The sequence below is a fragment of the Pteropus vampyrus genome, unplaced genomic scaffold (assembly GCF_000151845.1).
Source record: "Pteropus vampyrus isolate Shadow unplaced genomic scaffold, Pvam_2.0 Scaffold32, whole genome shotgun sequence".
In the NCBI taxonomy this organism is placed as follows: domain Eukaryota; kingdom Metazoa; phylum Chordata; class Mammalia; order Chiroptera; family Pteropodidae; genus Pteropus; species Pteropus vampyrus.
Window position 1 is genome coordinate 10,368,175 of NW_011888813.1, and position 22,908 is coordinate 10,391,082.

General features: G+C 38.7%; 1 protein-coding gene across 6 annotated transcripts in view; it reads right to left on the reverse strand.

Moving 5' to 3' along the window:
* Positions 1-22,908, reverse strand: part of EFCAB11 (EF-hand calcium binding domain 11) — a 123,013-nt gene that overhangs the window by 60,678 nt on the left and 39,427 nt on the right. Inside the window, exon 6 of one of the 6 annotated variants that reach the window (XM_023528852.1) lies at positions 7,943-8,064. The exons of 4 other annotated variants lie outside the window; for them this stretch is intronic. In XM_023528852.1, the coding sequence (XP_023384620.1) occupies positions 7,962-8,064 (103 nt within the window). In that variant the 3' untranslated portion in view covers positions 7,943-7,961. Of the gene's footprint in view, positions 1-7,942; positions 8,065-11,215; positions 12,325-22,908 lie in introns of those variants that run through there. One more of the 6 variants, XM_011357132.2, reaches the window with a different exon arrangement.

A 22,908-nucleotide genomic window follows, 5' to 3' on the forward strand; every position in this document is an offset into this window, starting at 1 on the left:
AGGCCCGTATAAGTATGCGCCAGGTTAAGGTACTCCACAGAGCTAAGCAGTGAACCGTCTTCTGTAAAATGCTCTTCTGAAAACACTGCAACTGGGGGTTCCACCCCAGATTCTCAAGCACTGAGCACTTGTCTTGGACGATGCTACTAGCTGAGGTATCTACTGCGGGGCGGGCGGCGCCCTCCTGCTATCTTTATACTGCAGTTCCTTGTTTTAAGTGCTCCGTAAGTCAGACATTTGTTTATTTTTTCTGTAGCTGAATAAAGATATATTTGCAAGCTAAGGATAAAGACACTTCAAATGCTGCCTTTTGAAGCCCATTTCACAAGAAGTAATTGACTTCCCTCATAGGGATCAATTATAAATCAGGAGAAAGATGGCATTCATACGAATCACGAGACTACCAGAGACCAAAAACACGACTCAAACCCTGCTGGCCTCCTTACAGATACAAAAGCATATACTCTCGGTCTCATTCCAGCATGTTAGAGAAATAAAACCATGTTCAGCAAAATAAAGATCTCTCTCCTGCGTTTGTTCTTTCCCCTCACACTTGAGGAATATTAAATCCAGCTTATTCAAAAACATTAACCGCCCAGATATCGATGATACAGTTTGGGTGAGAAGAAAAAGTATGGAATTCACTAAAAAGAGGGGTAACAGGTTCTCGGCAACCTCCGAAGCAGTCTCCCTCCCAGAGGCCACAGAGCGGGGCCCACATATCCTTACGATGTAAAGTCTGAGACCTTATCTCCCAACACCACATCCTTGTGCATTCCAACTTCCATTAGGTAAAAAACTCTATATACTCATGTGGTGTTAGAATTCATGGATTAAACGACAAGGCTCTGGTGTTGCTAAAAGCATGAGTTTCAGAACCTGCAGAACCAAGTTGGGATTCTGACTAGGAGAACGTGAAAAGTTCCTTCACCTCTCCCTACACCCTGCTTCAACGCAAAACGGAGGTGGTGATAACCACCACCTTGGGTGGCTGTAAAAAGTCAATGAGACAAAGCACCCAAAGTGTTCGGTCTCCAGTGGGTGACAAAAACTTTTAGCTAGTTGTATCATGACCACTATCTAGGGATGACCACCATCTAGGGGTGACCTCACAAAGACTCTAGTGTCTTGACTCTCGAGGTCAAGTAGACCAAGGAGCGTGCTATCCTCCCACATGTGCTAAGGGTTGGACAACTCCTGGGGGCAATGTTTTGGGCCAAGCTGTCATTCCTGGGGAACACAGGAAGCACAAAACTCTCCTTAGAGTTCTGTCACTTGAGAAAGGCTGTGAAGAACCCTTCCCTCTCTCTAGACACCAGACAGTATGAGGAGGGGAAGTAAGATGCCATTCCCTATGGACAGTGAGGTTGGCAGAGTACGTACAATATTTCCCCGAATTTCTCTAATGCCCCTCAGCATTATAAATATAGAAAATGTTCATAGCTTGTTTTTTAGGAATGAAAAAAATAAACTCTCTAGAATTAGACATCAAGCTAAAATAATTTTTTAATTAATCTTAGCTTAGGCGAATATGAGCTCTTAAACTGCAACAATTACATGACATATCTACTACCTAAGAAAGGTCAAACTATGACTCTCTCCAGGATTTCTTGCATGAAGATTTGTAGATATGCCATTTTCCCATTGGATATTTAGGGTTCTTAAAGGGAAGACTCTGCTAAAATCCACATAGGAATTGAACAGATGTTATGTAATTCGTAGCAATTCAATAATTCTAATTATAAACTAAATTTCTCAAAGCTGATAGTAAAAATTTATTATGTAATAGTTGATGCATACAAAAGAGTGACTATATATAACCAACAGCTACGTTATGAAGTGTGATCATAAAACCAGAACTTGTGAACCTACCCCCAACTCAAGAACTAGGAAGTGACAAATATGATTGTAGATACCTGTATGCCCCGTCCTGATCCCGGCCTTGTGCCTCACCTTCGGAAGTAATCACTCTCCTGAATCTGAATTTATCATCCCTTTTCTTTTCCAAACAATTATTTTCCAAATGTGGACCTTGACGTGTATACTGTTTAGTCTGGCTAAACACTGCAAAAACGTTGAGACCTTATCTCCAAGCGGATCTAAAGTTCCCAGCATAGAGTGTACGCGGGGACAGCCAGAAGCTGGGTCAGCTGTTGCTGTTCTTCCTTCGCAAGCATTAGGTGCCTGCCCGGCTCCCCCTCTCCCAAGAGAACCAACCAAAGTTCTAGGAATTCTCCTGGTCTCCACACATAGCAGTCGCAACTGTCCCTTCATTCTCTCTAAGTATAGGTGTTTATCTACACAGCTTCTATCTGAAATGGAATGAAAACTTTCCGCCCACCCGACAGGAATCTTTGTACCAGTCATTAGAACAGGGTGAACTTGAGGCTGACTGCCACATTGGCGAGGAAGTCCTCGTGCCTGGAGGAGAGTCACGACAACCCGGATGCTGTCCTGGCATCTACTGCAACTCCCTCCCTGAGTCCTCTCCATTAACAAGTAACAGAGCGGAGGGCTGTCACTGTCTGGTTGACTGTATACTTTGGTCAGCATATTCATCACTAGTCCTCATGGACTTCCTTCAAATCCTGTCAGGGACCATGATTTCCTCATCTTTCTTCCAGAAAGCCATGTCACTATCGGCAACCCGTTCTCATCGATAAAACTGTTAAGAGCTGGGAAGAATCTGAGAATTCAGTCCCCTCGCAAGTTACCGAGGTATCCTGTGGCCTCATGGGCGGTGGCCGAAGACCTGGGACTACTGGAGCATAGACCAAGGACTTCTTTGCTCATGACACACGCTGCATGAGGGTCAGCACATTTTTGTCAGCTCCCTGTACCCCTAGATTCTGTGAGGTGATGCAGTTGGGTCCATAGAGATGCCTGCACCTACAGAGGGTTGTCTTGTAGAAGAAGAACTTGAGTTAGGGACCCCAGATCTTTTAAAATGGTTGGTAAGCATGCCTGCCTTTTGTTCTGGAGGGAGACACTCACTACCTGTGTCTCCCAGGGCTGGCCACTGGACAAACATCCTTGAAAAGATATTCTGGAACAGAGGGCAGTCGGTGCCTCACTCATGAGATGCACAGAAACAAAAGAGGTCCGTGGGGTCCCCACAGTCTCCCATCATCTGTCATTCTTCAAAATTTTCATTAAATTTTTTTAAATCGTATAATTGTTTAAAATTCTATCTCGAACCCAGAAATGACAGTCAGATTTCCACAGCCTCTTGGAGGAATGTGTCTGAGTGCAGCAAAAGGTGTGTGTTTATTTGTTAGAGTTGACAAATATGAGGTTTCTGGGTTCAGGCTTCAGAACTTTTGAGGGAATCTTTCTGACTCAGTTTTTACCTCTGTTAGACAAGAACGATAATTTTGCTCTGTGATATTAGCTTGGAATTTAATGAATGATTCTAACAGACATGAAGATCCGCTGTGAGGAAGTTCCAGCCAGTGTCTGCATGACCATCAAGCCTCCTCGGGCTGATGGAAGCTCATCTTCACAGTTAAGCCCCTACTTTACATTATCCTACAATTTGCACCTTTTCCTCCCAAATTGTCAGTTTTCCCATGTTACTAATGTACTGACCTCTTCTTTATATTACCCTGTAATTTGTACCTTTTCTTTAAATCCATCATATTCCTTGCATTACTAACAGACTGAACTCCCCTTTCTAGTATCCTGCAATTTACACCTTTCCCCGCTGACCGCATCAGATTTCCCATGTCGCGACTAATGTACGGACATCTCACAATTTGTACTGAATTTCTTGTAATTTGTGCTCATTTTTTTCAGAGAAGCTGGGGAAAGCTGCACTGTGACTGTGTGTCCAGGGCTAACGAACAAAGACGGCTGAGAGTGAGTGCTCTGGACTTCATGACAAGCCTCTGGACAGGGATCCTGACTTAGGAAGGAGTTAGGACGCGATTAAACATGATGGGCTGCGTCTTGAGCTGCTGGCTAAGGAAATGATGAAAGGAAGATGCCAATTTTATAATCTGTCCTTTAAGAAAGCTTCAGGGGCTCCACAGAATGAGAAAAGTCTGTAACAACTAGCGTAATTTAACATATTCTTTTCTTTTTATTGCATCCATCTGAGAGAGATGCTTTGTCATGGGTTAACAGTTCCTCTCTGTTTGTACTAGTACTGTCTGCCATGTTTCCTTCTGGTCGCTGTGAGGGGAGACTTCCAGCAGAATGCGCGACCTCTGCTGAGTCTTACGTGACTTAGGGTTGGTGAGACAAAAGGAGGTGAAGAAGGTTCGAGATACAAAATGCTATGTGTGGAAAGGCATAGAGGTGCAGGTCTGAGACCTTCAGGGAACCTCGAGTATTTCGGAACGGCTGGTGCGCAGTGTGAGCAGGAAGGTGGCGGACCATGAATGTGCCATCTGAAGGAAGTTGGATGTTATCCTCAATGTCTTTGGGAGCCATTAAAGACTTTTAAGCAGGAGAGTAATGTGCTTGTGTTTGAAATCAGAATAATCTCTCGGATGGTGGCATGGAGGATATGTCAGAATGGAGGTGATACTGGAGGTAGGAAAACAAATTAGGAGAGCACACTATTCACTAGTAAGGAGATGATGAGGGTACATGTTATAGAATGAACTGTGTCTCCTTAAAATTCATGCTGAAGTCCTAACCCCTAGCACCTCCTTTAAAGAGTTAATTAAGCTAAAATAAGGTCATTAGGGTGTACCCTAATCCAATATGACTGGTGTTCTTCTAAGAAGAGGAAATTAGAACACAGACGCACAGAAAGAAGACCATGAGAAGACACAGGGCCATCTGCGAGCCGAGAACAGAGGCCTCAGAAAAAAACAACCCTGTTGACACCTTGCTCTCAGACTTCTGTCCTCCAGAATTCTAAGAGAATAAATTTCTGTCATTTAAGCCACTCAGTTTGTGGTATTTCTTATGGGAAACTAAAACAGCATGGATCAAGGACGGTGAGGAGGAAAACCTGAGACCGACTTGGGTGGCAGAATAGACAAAACCTGGTGACCAGTTGGTTATAAGTGGTGAAGAAAAGAAGTTGATTTAGGTGATTCTGGAATGAGTAACTGGGTAGATGGTGATATCGTGAACCAAGAAAAGTAACACAAGAGAAAAGAGAAATCTCAGCAGTTCTGAGGTAGTAGATAATATAAAGCCTTTAGAACATGTGGTGTCTGAGGGGTCAGCGGAGACACCCAGAAGGGTGGTCAGTAGGAAATGAAGACATGGGTGTGGAACACAGAAAACAAGACTGGGAGAAAGGAATGGAACCGGGACTCCCCCACACGGACGTGGGGCAGGGAATGAAATCTCCCGGAGGAAGGATACTGGAAAAGAGGAGAATGTTGGGCGGGGTACGCAGGCAGGGGGCCATCCACTGAATGAGATGAAAAGGAATGGCTGTTATGGGGAGAACCAAACCCCAGAACGAGTACTGGCACAGACTCCAGTGGAAAAGGGTGTCCCATAGAAGGAGTGGTCATCAAGGCGGAATGCTGAAAGAGGACAGAGACTGAAGAGCGTCCACTGAATTTGACACTTTAGAGATTATTAGTGAGCTCCGCAGAATTATTCATTGGAACTGTCAGGGGTGAAAGCCACGCTAAATTGAGAAGTGAAAGACTGGAGGTGAATGAAAACAGCAAGCACAGGTTACTCTTGCGAGAAGCTTGGCTGAAGTGGAGCTGGAAGCGATGCAGGACCCAGAACAGGCTCTATTACTGTCAGTAGCAGTGGTGCTGCTGCTGGTGGAGGAAACAGATGGGGCCGCGGTGGTCATATCCTAAGGTCGGAGGGCGCCGGGCCTCTTGGACATGTTCTCTAAGGCTCAACCAAACATCATCCTTACAACAAGTTGTTCCTGCACCCATTGCGGAGGGGCTGATTTGGACACAGCCAATTCCTGTTCACAGCACGCTCACAGGGAGAGAGGGAGCCTGTCCGTGGATAACTCCTCACAGGCTTCTCTGCAACGTGAGGTAGATTACATTCATTTGATATTATGAAGGGGTAAGTTGGGTTGAAAAAAGGGGGGAACAGTGAATTGAGAAGGAGGTGGAGAAGAACTTTATCCCCTAAGTTAAGTGAATTCTAGTCCCTTTCTATACATTTACTCTCCCACCAGGCTGCAAGTTCCTTGTCTGCAGATATTACAGTGTTGTAACCCACAGTACCCACACAATGCCAGGCACCTAGAAGGACCTCCACCAATGCTGAATGCAACCTCTACTGTGGCTGTGTAGTGATTATGGCTCTAGAGCCAGGTCGTGATGCCCTGATGCTCAGGTTCTGCTTATAAGACGAGATTAGCCCAGTGGGCACCCACGGCTGATGTCTCTACACGCTCACGAGACTAGGATAGGGCAGGGAGGTAAATGTAATTGATACGGTCAGAGACCAGCTCTCCAGGTGGATGACCAACACTGTTCCTGAGTGACGTCAAGGTTATATCCAGGGAAATAGGATAAGGAGACCAAAGAGGGGTTTAAAAGGCAGAATAAAGTAAACTGGCTGAGGATAGTATTTATGAAATCTGAAAACAATGCAGATCAAGGTGGCTATGATATGTTTGGACTTAAGGTGAACGTGCACGTTATCTTATTTCATTGATTCTCAGGATATCTTTCCCATAATTTAAAATCTCTAAAATTGTGATGCATCTTACGGTTATTGGTACCTTAACATTGTGTCATAGTTTAATGGGCAAAATTTTTTCTTTCATTAGTGGCACATAATATGATGGTGACCTAGAATCAATGATGTCTCAGATCTAATGATATTGTGTTTTACTCTAGAAGAGGGTATGGCACTTGTTTTGATCTGCTGCTTTAATAAAAGCACTCAGCTTTAGCAGTGGGTAAATTCTAGGGCTGTGAAGGACAGGGTATTGTGGACGTCACTCATCCACAGGGTTGCCTAGAGTCGGAGCTGATTCAACAGCATGTAACACAAACAAATTCTAAGTACTATCACAAAAACAGAGTATCTTAAAAGGTACCCCTTCATATATTAAGATACTGAGTAACTATTCCGAGAGAATTTACCTCTCAAAACAGAAACCAGGAAGAACTCTAATTGGCAGGAAGCACTGTGATGCTATATCTTGAGTAACAACATCCAGGTCCCAAAACTCAGTAATAAAAAGAGCCTGATTATTATCATTTTTTGTTCCATTGTTTCTGTGTTTGTAATTAAATTTGTGCTTTCATTCCAACTCAGTAGAATGCCAATCGCTTACTGCAGGGGTTGGGGAAAAGACTTGGAGACACCACCATTTCAAATAACAGAAAAGTTCTAGTTTGCAGTTGGGACATACTAAAAGATGGTTCTGAAGAATATTTTGAGACAGTACTCTTTTACCAGATAAACCCTGTGGTAACTGTGGTATCTGGGGTTTGTATTGCTTTCAGTGTTTACAAGGTCAAATCTAAATTCATATACTGGAAATGTGTTCTATTTTCACTGCTGAGTATGGGATGAAGCGATTTATTTGCTTATTTTTAAATGTGTCTACTGGCCTTTAGAAGCTATTATTTACATAAAGGTACTTTTGAACTTTACAAACATGTTGGATGCTACCTACTGTCCAAATATTTTAAATAAAGTATTAGATATGTGCAAAGCAACAATCTATATCCAAAATAAGAAAATGAAAGATAGAAATCACTGCCAAATGCCTTCCTAAACCACATTTTAAAAATAATCATTTTCACAGATTTGTTTTTATCACACTGAATTAAAATATGTTTTCTTAAAATATTAAAACATATGAATATCTAGATCCATTTTCAGTGCTTTATATAGACTATAGACTATGAAGTACATTTTTGATGGCAATCAATATGTCTACTTTGGGCAGTTATTATAATGGTTATTACAATTCAGTGTCTAACTGTTTTATAAATTGACCTAAGAGACAATTAACAAATGTGAATATTTACCTTCACCTTCTTTGAGATCTAAATTCACTTTTCATCTTGGCTTCTCATTTTCACCTTGTACCTGATGACTTTACAGGACATATGTTTCTTTCTTCTTTTAATTGGTTTTTGTACTTCCTTTTTCATTCTTTTTTAAAAACAAAATTTTTGTTGCTAAGCAATGTGCATAACATTAGAATATACATTATTACCTTGGACATTGTCTACTTGGCATTATTTTCCTCTATTCCTTTCCTCATTTGGATTGACCTAAACTGTACTTCCTGCTCTCTCGTGCCCATTCTTTTTGCCAAAACACATTCTCCCATCTTCCCGTCCTTTCATCATTACTCAGTAGCTATTGTATTCAATATTTAGCCCCATGTTTTCCTATTCTCCATTGTTTCTGTTAAGCTCTGGTGGACACACTCATATCACGTGACTATTTTTCTTTTTAGTCTACTGTCTTTGTCTTATTTATTTTGTTTGTATTTAAAGATATTAAAAAGACACCTCTTTTATGAAATTTAGGTCACTTCCTATTATTTTCCTTTTTGTCGCTTTTGCTGTTCCAGATGTTGGTCCCTTTCAGTACCATAACAACTGTTATTATACTCTTCCTCATCTCATTTATTTACTTTAGTGATTATACTATTATTAACTTTGGTATAATCCCATAAACCATATTACTTACTAAACTTAACTGTGTTCTATTTTTCTGAGCTAATGCATTTAATTTAGTTAGCTATGGTAAGCTGCCAAAAAAAAGTTCCCATGAAAAACTAAGCAACAAAATGAAAAAAGGAACACCTCAATTACTTACATACACCAAAACTTTCTTTCATATATATGTCTGAATAAATATTTTTGAAGACCACAAAGAGCACACTTCACCTTTACCAAAACTAATTTGTAGGCTAACTTGCACTGCTGAGCTCATATAGGCTCTCATTTCTCTTGCTAGTCTTATAGATAATGATTTCTAAGTAGAGTGTGGACGTGTTTATGATTCAGGATTACCTGATACTCAGCTTGACTCACTCTGGCCATAATCTTATACAGTCTTGCTTTTTCTAATTATAAAAAGAGAAAAGTGATGATTCTTCTCCTCTCTCAAAATAGGGATGTTACAGGAGAATGTTAAGCAAAATTCATCACATCGAAACCCTCTGGAGCAAAGCTATTCTGTCGGAAACGTCAGACATATGTATGGGTGCACACTTTCATCTTAGTATGTCCTCTCCTCACATCTGGCCTATTAATAATTTTTCAGTTTCCATTTATTCTAAGTTTTGCTAGTATAGCTTTTAAAATATTTATTGTCTGACTCCCTTCTCCTGAACACCGAACTGCTCAGCCAGATGAAGGGCTCAAATTAACTGACCTCATACTCAGAGCTTCTTACTGTATTTCAAATTGATCCTAAACTGATCATTTGCTTCCGTTTTTCTTTTCTTTTGAAGATGGTTTATAATAAGTTGAAAAATAATAATGGGAACTAAATAATAAAATGGAAAAAATAAATGTTAATTATTTAAAAGAAAACAAATGATAAAAATGTGCCAGGTATGTCTGTCTATAATTCAGTTCATTGAGAGGCAGGTAGTTAAGGTGCAGGTTTTAGAGTTAGTCGGCTTGGTTACCTTGGCTATTTCACTAAAATGAAAAGTAATATTACTTATGGGGCAGTAGAACATAGTGGTTAAAGATGTGAACTTGAAAATTTATAAAGAAATGCAATGAGTTAAGAACAATCAAGAAAATTCTGAAGAAATTACAAAGCTCTAGGACTTACACTACTAGATATCAAAACTTATAAAGCCATATAATTAAGAGAGTGTGTGATTCTGGCACAAAATAAACCAATACAAAATAACAGAGTCCAGGGAAGAGCTGATGGTACAGTCTCCCAGTCCAAAGGCAGCCTAGAGGCTGAAGTCCTTCCTCCTCAGGGGACCTCAGTCTTTTCCCTTATGCCATTTAACTGGTTAGATGAAGCCCATTCACTTTATGGAGGGTAACCCGCTTTACTCAAAGTCTACTGATTTAAATGTCAATCACATCTTAAAAATATCTTCACAGCAACATCTAGACTTGTGTTTGATCAATAACTGGGTATCGTGGCCTAGCTATGTTCATAAAATTAACCACCACACTTACATTAGGCAAAGATTTCTAAGATTCTTAAAAAGCATGAATCATAAAAATAATTCATATATTGGACTTCATCAAAATAAAAAACTTCTGTTTCTAAAAGGAAGTGCTAAAAAAAGGAAAATAAAAGTCACAGGCTGGAACCTATACTTCATTACAAGAGATTTGGATAGCAAACAAGGACAAGAAACAATCATTTAAGTCAGTCATTAGGGAAGTACTAATTAAAAGCCCAATGAGATACCATTCACCATATACCTAGTAGAAATGGCTAAAAACAAAAACAAAACTAAAAATTTAACAATACCAAGTGCCGGCAACAATGAGCAGCAACTGGTACTCTCACATTTTGCAAATGAGAATGCAAAATGGATCAGGCACGTCAGAAAAAAACATTTGCCAGTTTCCTATCAAATTAAAATCTACACCTGCCACGTGACTCAGAAATCACACTTATTATTCCAAAAGAAATGCAGACAAATATCCAAACAAAAACCTGAACACAAATGTTTATAGCAGCATTATTCGTAATTGCCCCACACTGAAAACAACCGAAATGTCCATCAACTGCTGAATGGATAAACAAACTCTGGTACATCCATACAATAGAATACAACTCGGCAGTTAAAAGGAACTAACCGCTGATGCGTGTTAACGACGTGGATGAATTTCAAATGCATTTTGTGAAGTGAAAAAAAAAAGCGCAATACCAAAGATTACAAACCGTATGATCCCATTTATATGACATTCTGGAAAAGGCAATAGAATAGGGGCAGAAACAAGGCCAGTGGTGCCAGATACTGGGAGTAGAGAGAGGGAACTGAAAGGGATAGAAATTCTTTACAAATGGATTGTGGTACTGGTTACACACTGTATGTATCTGTCAAAACACAAATGACTGTATACCTATTAACAAAGAAACCTATGATATGTAAATTATACCTTAGTAAACCTAATTTAAAAATATTGTTTGTGAAAGCCAAAAAGATGAAAAAAAATTATATTAAGATAAAACTTAGCCGAGGAAGAAAACTAGAAATAGGTGTTCAAAAAAAAAAAAGGATGAAAAATTTCAAATTGTAAAAGAAGAATCTGTCACATCATTTTAAAAGCTTGTTCACATATTTTTGAAAGAAAAATGATAAGTATCAAATCACTATGGTATTTAGATTCTACTGGATACATTTAAAAGTGATATGTTATATTTTTAAATGTCAATATTTATAATTCTCTGGAAGTTATATGCTTTGCAACCATTTAAACTTACTTTGAGAAGTTTTAGCTACCAATGTAAAAATGCACAAGGAAGTTTTTAAGAATACACAGTTTTTAAGAATGCTTTTAGGAAACTACAAAGACCACTGCCCTAGCACACAGCTCCCCAAACTCTGCCACAGATACTTTACAGGCGTGGCAGAGTATTGAGCCCCAGAGTTTCTTGGTCAGGGGGGCAGTTTGCTTTCAGCCTAAAGGAACTTCTCTGTTTACCAACATGTGCTTTATAAACACTCTCATTGTCTATGGCTGAAATAAGGTGAAAAAAAATTGTAAAGCACTGTCCTCAAGAAATTCTTACACATATGTACAAACATAAAGTACAAGAAAACATTGCAGCAGCAATTGAAATAGTGAATAACAGAAAACAACTTAAACGTTCATCCACAGGCAACTAGATAAATAAAATGCAGAATTATCTTTCAGTGCGATTTTACATAGCGATGAAAACTGAGAGCTAAATGACGATTCTCAAAAACTATTAAATTAGGTGGGAAAAAAATCAAGGTTCTGGTTACGAACAATACGATACCAAGTATAGAACACTTAAACATGCAAAACAAAATATTACATTGTTTATTAATAAATACTTGTGCAATCATATTAAAACATGCGCAAGATTGATAAATACCAAAACATAGGTCATCACGGTTCTCTCCAGAGAAGAGAGGGTTAAGGAATCAGAGCAGGATACATAGGTGTTTTCAACGCTGCAGGTAATGTTTTAATTCTTTAAAAAACCAAAGTAAATATGGCAAATGTTAAGACAGAATAAAGCTAGGTAGTTGAAATGCGAGCATTACATTATATTACTATCCACACTTTTCTGTGTTTACAATATTTCCAATGGACACAGAAAGATGGAAGTATGTATTTGGTATCTTGAAATTTGGCAGGAGTCCTGGTTTATTGTAGATTTGATGGTTTATGGCAGATACACAATCCTCAGAGCCCAACGAATCAGAAGACTTAATCAAGCCTAGACATTAAATATACACATTATTAACTTTTTAGTTATTGCAACCTAAACCCAAGGTCAGTCTGGATATCCTCTTCAAGATTTAAGGAACCCAATGAACATTTGATTTGACAAAGATCATATCTAACGTAAATAACTTCTTTTTCTGGTAGTCTTTAATAAATTAATTCACTGAGTGATTCAACAAGAACTAAATGACCAGATGCTTTATGCTCGCTTACCTGAACACCCAGAAGTAAGCAAGACAGAACAGACGTCAATGCTCTCATGGAGCTTTAGAGTTAGTTAAGTGTGAGAAATGGGCAATGAATAAACTAAGACAAAAGATCATGTCAGAGATTGGTAAGTGCTGCGAATGATATAAAACCGGGTAGTAAAGATTTACTGTTGGGGGAGGGGAGATACAATGAACTCACATTGGATAGGAAAGGCCTCTTTGATGATGCAATGTTTAAACAGGGAACCAAAAATGCAGAGACCAAGAATAGAAGATAGCAAATGTCTCAGACAACTAGATGTTCCGGACCCCTTAAGCATAATGATTAGACATAAGCTTTCCAAGCCTATAGAAATGCAAGGACATTTTTCATCAGGCAGTAGTTTGAAAGTTTTACAATTCTTTTTTTTTTTTTTAAATAAACTAAAAATAACTTGTTTCCTAGTCATGAACACTTAAATAAGTATCATACCTAAGTCATAAAGCATGTCTTCTTATATGGTATTTAAATAAAAGCAGTATTATGGTATTATACTGAAATAAAATAATACTGAAAATAAAATAACAAAGACTCCTTAAGATATTTACTGAATGACACTGGCAAAAATCAATCTTTTTCTAACATATGTAGCATCTATTAAGAAAAGACAACAGACTGTAAATATATTCTTGGGAACAGGTGTTATGGAATGAAGCAAGCAAGCTTAGGCAGGGATCAAAACAGGTGACTATGAACAGTAAAATAATATTAGAGTAAGACATTAAACATCTGTATCATATTTCAGCACATGTGTTAATACTCAAACTTTTCTCGAAGCTATAATGTATTTTCCTGGGAATGAACACAGTAAATGGTTGATCTCTCCATTTCAATCAGGAAAAAAAAAAAATCTAAAGTACACCAGCAGAGAGGCAAGCTCTACCAGCTATATTAGTTATCATCTATATCCCAGATGGCCATCCAGGGGCACTTAAAGACCATTTCCTACGTCACTGTCCAATACACTGAGGCAGACAATATGGCTAACGCAATGATGAGAGTTACAAGGGAGGAAATAAAACAGAAAATGCTGTCCTGTCTTTGTTTGTAAACCATGGTCCTGTGATACCCTCTGTGTTTGCAGTTCTAATTGCTCTATCTTAGAAGAGACCAAAAGAAGTTTCAGAAAAAATAGTGGAACTAAATTGTGGTCAAAGACCAGACAAGCCTTCTTGTAGGAAGATGGAAATAAACAATTCAGCTCCTCTAATCCAGAAACAGACAGGCTGGGAAAAGCCTGTGAGATCAGGAAAGGTTTGCATACAAAAATTAGAATGATTTTCCAAACTTGAAAATTATGAGCTATGAAACAACACTCAAGATTAGAAGAGGTTATATGAAGACAATTTCTTTTAATCACACTTCTATGGTAACGTATGAAAACATCCTATCCAAGAGGTGGGAAAAAATGAAAAAAAAATATATCAATAAAGCATTTGATAAATCATGGATTCTGAAGCCTGAGTTTGAATCTTGATTTACTATTAATTAGCTGTGCAATCTTGGACAAGTTTCTTAACCCCTCTGTGTCTCAGTTTATCATTTATGAAATGATTATTGTGAGGATGAAATAAATAAAAAACAGTTCTTGCCATATAGTAAGTGCTTTAAAAACTTTAGCCATAATTCCATGTGTGGAAAAGAATCCACACTGCAGCCCTGACAGCCATCCTGCTTACAAAGATGGTCCTTGGCTGGCATCTGAGAACTTGGTTTTCTGGAAGTTTTCCACTATTAACTCATAAGAATGGATCATTGTGCCTAAGACTATGTAGCACGATTTATGTGGCACCGCTGCTTCCCTTCTGGGAGTCTGGACTTTTGCTACGTGCCAGGCAGAGACTGCCTACATGATCATACCACAAAAACCCTCAGCACCGAGTCTCTACCGAGCTTCCTGAGCTGGCAACATCTCACATGGGTTGTCATAACTTGCCGCTGGGGGGATTAAGCACATCCCGTGTGCCTCCCCGACAGAGGGTCCCTGGAAGCTTGCACTGACTTCCCCGGGCCTGCGCCCCAGGAGCCTTTCCTTCTGCTAATTTTGCTCCGCTTCCTTTCACCATAACAAATCACAGCCTTAAGTCCAATCATATGCTGAGTCCTTACAGCAAATCGTCAAACCTGGTGGTGGTCCTGGGGACGCGCCGACTCGTACGCTGAAATATACTAATTTCATACTAGGTGTAAATATAGTAACAGTGCATTTAAATAAATCCTGAAGTTCAAGAAAAGTGATTTTTAAATATAAGACCTCGATGAAAACAGAAAGCATTGTATTGTTGCTTCTCATAAATAACAGATGAAATTAAAAAGTTGAGATTCAATGGCATATTCATTAAATTATATCACTATTTCCTGACAATATGCTTTTAAGGTGCATGAAAATAAATATTTAAATGATATTCAAGAGAAGAACAGTAAGTGGTTAGAAATACTTAGGCATGTCCTTCAAATAGCAATAGAAAATACAGTACAACCAAAATGCCAGAATCACTAAACTTTAGAAACACATCACTAATTTTACATATTTTCTACATCACTTACAAATGAGTGATTAGTCTTTACCAACACTTAATAAATCCAATGTTCTGCCCAATAAATCAATATCTGGAAAAAAGAGTTTAGAAAGAAAAGTTTGAGAGAAAAAATATATAATAATTCATGTGAGTTTCTGTTTGGAGATGGTCAGATCGATTCCCCCACTGGGGACAAAAATGCTGGATAAGACACTAAAACAAAGCTACCTAAAAGCACTGAGTTAAAAAGATAGTGGGGCCAGACCATATTCTCGGGGTAGGGCAAACCCCAAGAGGCGAGACACTAACTGTTAGTGGGAAGTCGGCCACTTTTGCCCCGAGGGTGAGCGTCCATGTCTGCACTGGCACATCGGTTGGTGGCTTCACAGGAGAAGGAGCCAGGAGTCAACATTCGGGGCTTGTTCAACACAGACCAGTGGGTGTGCAAACTAATACAAATGATTTAGAAATGTTATTTGGCACTATCTAAGTAAACACTTGCATACATTATAACCCAAGAATTCCACTCCTAAGTACATATCTATGAGAAAACACTTGTACACGTGTACCAGGAGTCACGATAAAAGACTGTTCATACAGTATTATCAGTAATAGCAAAAACAAATGGAACTGGGAAGAATAAAAACTAAATGCCCATCAACAGAATAATTTACGGTAACGTCATATAGTGGAAAGTTATATATATTTAAAATGAGCAAATTATAATTATATACAAAACAGAGATAAATATGAGAAACATTGATTGAAAAAAAGTAAGTCACAAAAGACTACATACATCTGACACTCAATTTTATAGTTTTAAAATGAGAAAGGTGAAACATTAGGGAAATACACAGGCGTGTGTGTGCGTGTTTGCATGTACTTGTGTGCGTATGTTTGCATGCATGTATACACATATTTTTAAAGCAAGGAAACAATAATCACTGAATTCTGAATAGTGGTTCCTAAAGGAGAAAAGCAGGAAGACAGGATAGAGGAGCACGTGGGTACATGTGAGTTAATGGTGGTATTTTAATTCTTGGATTAAATGTAGTCATTGTAATGTTAAACACACTAATAAATAAATGATAGCTATGCATGAAAAAATTCTATTTAAAAACTTAACTGCACACATTTACAAATTTACATCTTGCTACAATCTGATTCAAACTATTGCAGTATAGTTTTAATTTATGCAAACTGTTAATATGCCATTTTGGAATAATTTACCATAACATTTAACTTATTTATATAACCTGTTAGAAAGACTAGCATGTAAACACCAGTTGAAAATAAGGAAGGAAAATAGTATACATTACTACCATAAAGCTAATTTAAGGAAATATTGTAAATAGTTCCTTCAGTACTAAGAAACTAAAAAGATGCCAGTGACAAAAAGCCAAATGCACTGAAACCTGTCAGTCAAGGATATCTAGCTGTAAAATACACACCGTGATAAAAACAGAGGATGAAGCTATGCTTCTTAATCCGTTTGCTATAGACCGAATGTTTGTGTTCCCTCAAAATTCATGTATTGAAATCTAACCTCCCAAGTGATGGCATTTGGAAGGTGGAATCTTTGCAAGTTGCTTAGGTCACAAGAATGGATTATAAGGATTAGTGCCCTTATAAAAGGGACCCACAGAGCTCCCTGGTGTCTTCCACTATGCAAGGATACATCAAGAAGACGGCTGTCTTTGAACCAGGAAGCGGGTCCTCACCAGACATCTAGTCTGTCAGCACCTAGACCTTGGACTTCCCAGCCTCCAGGACTGTGAGAAATAAATTTCTGCTTCTTAAGCCACGGGGTCTATGGTACTTTGTTACAGCAGCCTGAATGGTCTAAGACGCCATCACCATGGAGAGCACACTGTGACAAGGCCGAGACCTGAATCCTAATCTTGATCTGTGCCGCCCATGTGTTTGACCTTGGGCAGGTCATTTAACCTCACACGTGTCACATGAGTAAAGTAAGAGACTGTACCAATTGCTCTTTAAGGATATTCTTACTGGTGAAAGTCTATGACTCTGTAAGAAACTGTTCGTATCAAGAATTAGCAAAATCATTTAGTACTTAAGCCTTTCGATGATAATGTCCAGAAGCTCTGAGGAGAGAATGAAGTGGCAATACAACATTACCACGGAACTTGTTAAAATGAGAAAGTTTTATTACACATAAAAGAGTTTCCAAGTGGTGGATAAATCTGCTTTTTGGTAGATCAGAGGTGTTTTGCGGTATAGCCTTTTCGTGCGACTGCACTGAAACCAAAACTCATTAATTTAAGCATTATGGTTTAAACATTAAGCATTAAATTCTATAATGCCGAAGAATTTGAAAAGTAAAATAAATCTTGCAGAAATATTGTTCAAACTGCCTAGTCTAATACAGGAAAGAAAGATTAGCAATTATTCAAGGATAACATGAACATTCTAACAGGCAGAAAAATCACAAGGTAGACCCTCTAATTACTATGCTCAAATGATCCTTCACATTCTCTACATAATTTTAGACTTTGGACATGTTGAAGAATCCTATACTTTCTCTTTTCTAAAGTTCTCTCTAAAACCTCTCAGAGGGGGGGGGGATATTTATAAAAGGACATGGTATTTCCAAATTATTTGTGTGTATCTCAGATATTTGTCGAGAGTTACCCTGTTTTAAAAAATGAAAAGATGTTTTGTGACTCATAAATGAGAAAGGACTAGTATCCAGAGTACATAAAGAACCCCTATAAATCAATATTAAAAAAACAGAGAACTCAATATTTTTATGCAAGCCAATAATATGAGTAGGAAATTGACAGAACAGGTAACCCAAACAGCTAGCAGACATAACGCTGAACTTTACTAGTAATCAGGGAAATTAAAATGACAATAAGATACCATTTTATACCCAGCAGATTGGCAAAACCAAAAGAGTTTGACAGTAAGTGTTGAGAATACAGATGGAAAAGAATTCTAATGCACTGTAAGTGAGAATGTGAAAGACCACTTAGGAGGCAAGTCACGTTGCTACGTACTCAGCTACATACTCAGCTACGACCCTTCCATGCCACTCCTATGTACATGTGCCCTGCAGACTCTCTTCCATTTGTAGACAAGAATAGTCACTGCAGCACCATTTGCGATAACAATAAATGAGTTCATCAATAGGAGAATGATATATAAATTATGGGATACTTATATGATGGAAAAAAACTGTTCCAAGAAAAACTTCCCTTTCTCTGTCTATATTTCCTCGCAGAGGAACCTCTTCTGGAGTAATATTCCCAGCCTCTTGCCACCTCCTTACCCATTCCTCCTAGAAGCATGAGTTATATAATTAGTGCCCCCTCCTCCTTTTCTTCACAAGGGCCACCTGACTTTGGGGGGGCATATACAGTGCTCTGCTCCCCATGTTACAAGGACACCCTTCATGGGGGGAGTCCCAGGCTAACTACACAGCCTGTGACTAGAAGAATAAATCTATTTAACTCTGACTGTGTTTAGCAAGCCCACCCCTCCAATAGAGCCATCTCACAAATAAAGCTGATATTTTTATCCACTACTCTCTTACATGTCTATTTCTCAATTTATTCTAGACGGTTAAAAGAGAGTGCTAGTTATTGTGCCCCCTTAAACCCCAACAGAACATTATACACCAGGGAAAATAAAAGAAAGATATGCATATTAAGATGGACAAGTCTTAAAAATATGATACGAGAATAAGCAATTTGCATGTATATGAGGTTTAAAAATATACAAAATAATACTATGTATTATCTAAAATACATAAACCTGTGTCACAAAATATAAAGATACACATGAATGATTTTAAAAATTCAGGATAGCAATTCTCTCTGGGGCAGAGGAAGAGAAAGGCAATCAGGCAGTGGTACCCAGGGGCTTGAACAGTGTTTGGAATGAATGTTTTGTTTCTTAATCTGGGAGTAACATATATGGATTTCTTCCCCCTGCCTTCAATATTTCATATATCTATACACACACGCGTGCACACACACACGTATGTACAGAAAAACAGCAGAGCTGCAAAAGCTATGCGAGCCATGTGTCCTGCCACACTCAGGCCCTGTCAGCTCTTTTCCAGAACCCCGGGAACAAGGCCAGTGGGAAGAGGCATTGGCTGTGCCTGGAGAGAGATACTAAATGTAGCGCTGGCTTCCACGGTTTTATTCTAAACAGGAGTAAAACCTATTAAACAATAGAATCAGGGAGAGTTAGGAAGAATAAAGCAAAACAGGCATCAAAAGAGTGGAATTACTAGCAGCAAATCAGAGAGAGGCTTCTAGAGCTTACTTTTGCCAGGATGAAACCTAAACTATTGCCTTTTTTTAAATAACAAAATCTTTTTACTAATTATCTCTGAAGGAAGTTTCAATAAGTGCTCTTAGTAATGCATTTCAATGTCTTATAAATCATTTGAAAGTTTAATTCAGTGGAAATTTTAAGTCAGTATATTATGACGACATATGGTCTGAAAACACACAGAAAGGAGATAGTCTATGTCATTTCTTGATTCCCTCATCGAAATCGGACACCTTGCGTCATAACCATAATAATAGGACAGTCTACAAATCTGTGTTGCTTCATTCAAAAGAATATATATTTTTAAAGCTTTTGTGCATTTTATTAAATTGTTAATTTTTAACAACTTCCTTCCTCCAGAAGAGAGGTATTCAAATGATAAATCCTTTTTGGACTGATGCATACACAGGCCTCAAAATTATTTTTTCATGTCTTGTGTCTCCAATGAAGAGGAACAACTGAAGACTACCTACCATTACAAATCACTGACATTTAGATATTTGGTCCTTAATACCATTTTACAATATGTAACCTAAGGATGAATAAGATGTTAGAAAAGGTAGCTGACCCCTGATTGAAATGATAGATAGAATCTAGGAAAGTCTCCAAAGTCTGTCACATTTTCTGCTGCATCCGTCTACAACAGCCCAGTGGACTCATCAGTTTCTTGGACCCAGCATGGGCTCAAGAAATATTTTTTGAACTGAATTTAACTGATAATTAAAATCAAATATGGAAAGATGGTGGGGTTCCAAGAAAGGATACTACAACCCACTAACATGACTGTGTACTGGGAATGCTCAGAAAACCTACACATCTTGAGGATCCTAACGTCTGTCTTTAACCCTTCATCTTCCTGTTTACGATATCTGCAACATTATAGAAGGTTACATAATTAATATTAATACAACATAAATATGGTATGAAATATATGACATAATATACAATATGTAATATGGGTGGCATCCATGACTAATGCATCGTCATGCCCCTGTTGACCTTTCCAATCTCACCTTAGCTCTTCCTCTCACTCACTGCAATTCACCTTCTGGTTTTCTTTTTCATTCCTCAATCCTGCCAAGCTTATACTCACACTAGAGCCTTTTCAACTGCTTTTCCTCTTTCTGGGTGGCTCTTCTCCCAGACGGCAGTCAGCTTCACATCACGTAGGTCTTATTCAAAGGTCACCTCTCAAAAATGCCTTCCCTAACCTCCCCTCCCATTCATTCTCTCATTTGTTCTGGTTTACTTTCTTTATAGCAGCTAATAATGCTATCTGAAGCTAACCTGTTCACGCACTTATTGTCTACCTTCTTACAACTGAACTTGAACTTCTTGAGAGCAGGGATCTTGTTTACTTTTTTCATGGCTCTAGCCTCAGCATCCAGAAAGGTTCCAGCTACACAGTAGGTGCTCAGAAACCATTTACTGAATGGATTAATAAATATATGCCTACTCGATGTCAAATTCCTCAATTGTAAGGCTTCTACGACTGTAAAAAAATGCATTCCCTATTTTAGCAAATTCAAAACCTTTCATACTGGGTTTACTTAAAATGGGGGAGAGTAGAAGAAAATGGAATACTTATAACTTTTAGAGAGAGCTGATGTCACTGAGAAGATCACTGAAGTGAATGCTGTTATTTAATTTACATATTTTAATCACACTGATCTGATCCATTAAAAACTAAAAATAAATCCTTTCGCTATTTTTACACTAGGCCCTAATTTAATTATATTCTGTTGCTAAAGCTATTTCATTATTTTTTCTATCCAAATTACCATGTACTTTTCCAGCAATGATATGAGCTATCTCAATATGTCACAGGTATTCTTGTATTCTGAGAAATAGTAAGAGGTGAAATGCAATATGAACATATTACTGAATAAAATGCCTATGAAATAGAATTCCTTCTCTCAGCCAGAAAAAGGAGACAGAACACATTAGGTCAGTCATTAGGAGTAAAAGCCCCACAAACAGAGCAATATCTGCGTAATGCGTGAATCTGACGCTCCTACATGTCTCCTAGAATTTGAATAACTCTATTTTACTGAATACACATATAAAGGAGAAAGCTCTCCCTTAAAAAACAAATTTGAGAATCATTCAAACACAATTTCACTGGCAGTTTTCAAATCCAACTATCGTGATATATTTTGTCTAAGTTAGATGTAAAACTCCTCATTTCTCAAGCTGACCCGCTACGACTAATAGGTTTTAAAATGATGAACAACCCCAGAACCATAAAAAATATTCCACTTTTATAAACCAAAGATCATTCTGTCTGAGATGAAGTTTCATTTTTAAAACTTCATGCATATGAAAACACACACACACACACACACACACACACACACTCACTCACTCACTCACTCACTCACTCACTCACTCCTGGAAGACACTGTCATTTTCTATGAAAGAAAATGTTACCTGGATACAGCAGTGGCACAAAAGTGAAATATACACTGTCAAATAAAGGCTCTTTTGCTATTTGGCAAATATGGAGCTTGTTCCCATATCATGGGAAAGAGTAAAAGGGAAGGAAAATTCAGTTTGCAAACCAAGAACACAAGGTTTTTAAAAACTTAGACTTGTGAAAATATTAGCATTTAAAAAATCAATGTTAGCTTTGGATTATGCTCAGAAAATTATAAGAGACAAACCAGAATTTTAGAATTAGGGCATGTAAATAATCATGATTTATCATCTACTTTCAAGACCATTTCTATAGAAATGTAGAATTTTAAAATACATTGACTGTGGTTAAGGAAGCATCTCAAAGCAAACATCTCTTGTTTGCACACAGTGGGACAACAACTCAGCAGGGGATGGGGCAAAAGTCATAGTGTCAGATGGGACCCTTTGTTGGGGTGGGGACATAGATTCCCAACATCGCCCTCAGGTTCAGTGATGTGCTACTTTTTGCTACGTTCTTTGGTCAAAGTCAGTCACAAGGTCAGCTCAGATTCAGAGACTGGAGAAATAAACTCCATCTCTGGATGGGAGAGGGTCAAGGCACTATACAAAAGGGCTTACCGACAGGAATGGGGAGTGTGGCCATTGTTAGAACCCACCACCACCATCTCTGAAACGCGCGTGCTTTTCCAGCGAAGCGGGTCTCTGAATAAGGAGGTTTGGGGATGGAAGGGAGAGCTCTTAACTCAGTGAGTTCACTGCGGTTACCATAAAAGCGTCTATCCTCATACATGCACACGGGACATGGGAACCCGCGCTTCCGCATGTACAGCCACGTTCCAGAAGCTGGTGAGGAGCCCCGCCCCGCCCCTAAGTGCCACTGAGAGGCAGACCACACCCGGGAAGAGCTGTACAGCAATGCGAGGCAGGCGACATGTATAAAATGAGGGATAAGGAAACTATTGTCACAGGAGCTGAGAAGAGGGGACCGTCACTGAGGAATGGACTGATCAGAACGAGTACTAGAGGAGCATGGGGCAGGGCTCATACAGCAGGGTATGGAGGAAGGACTACCCCACAAGGAAGCT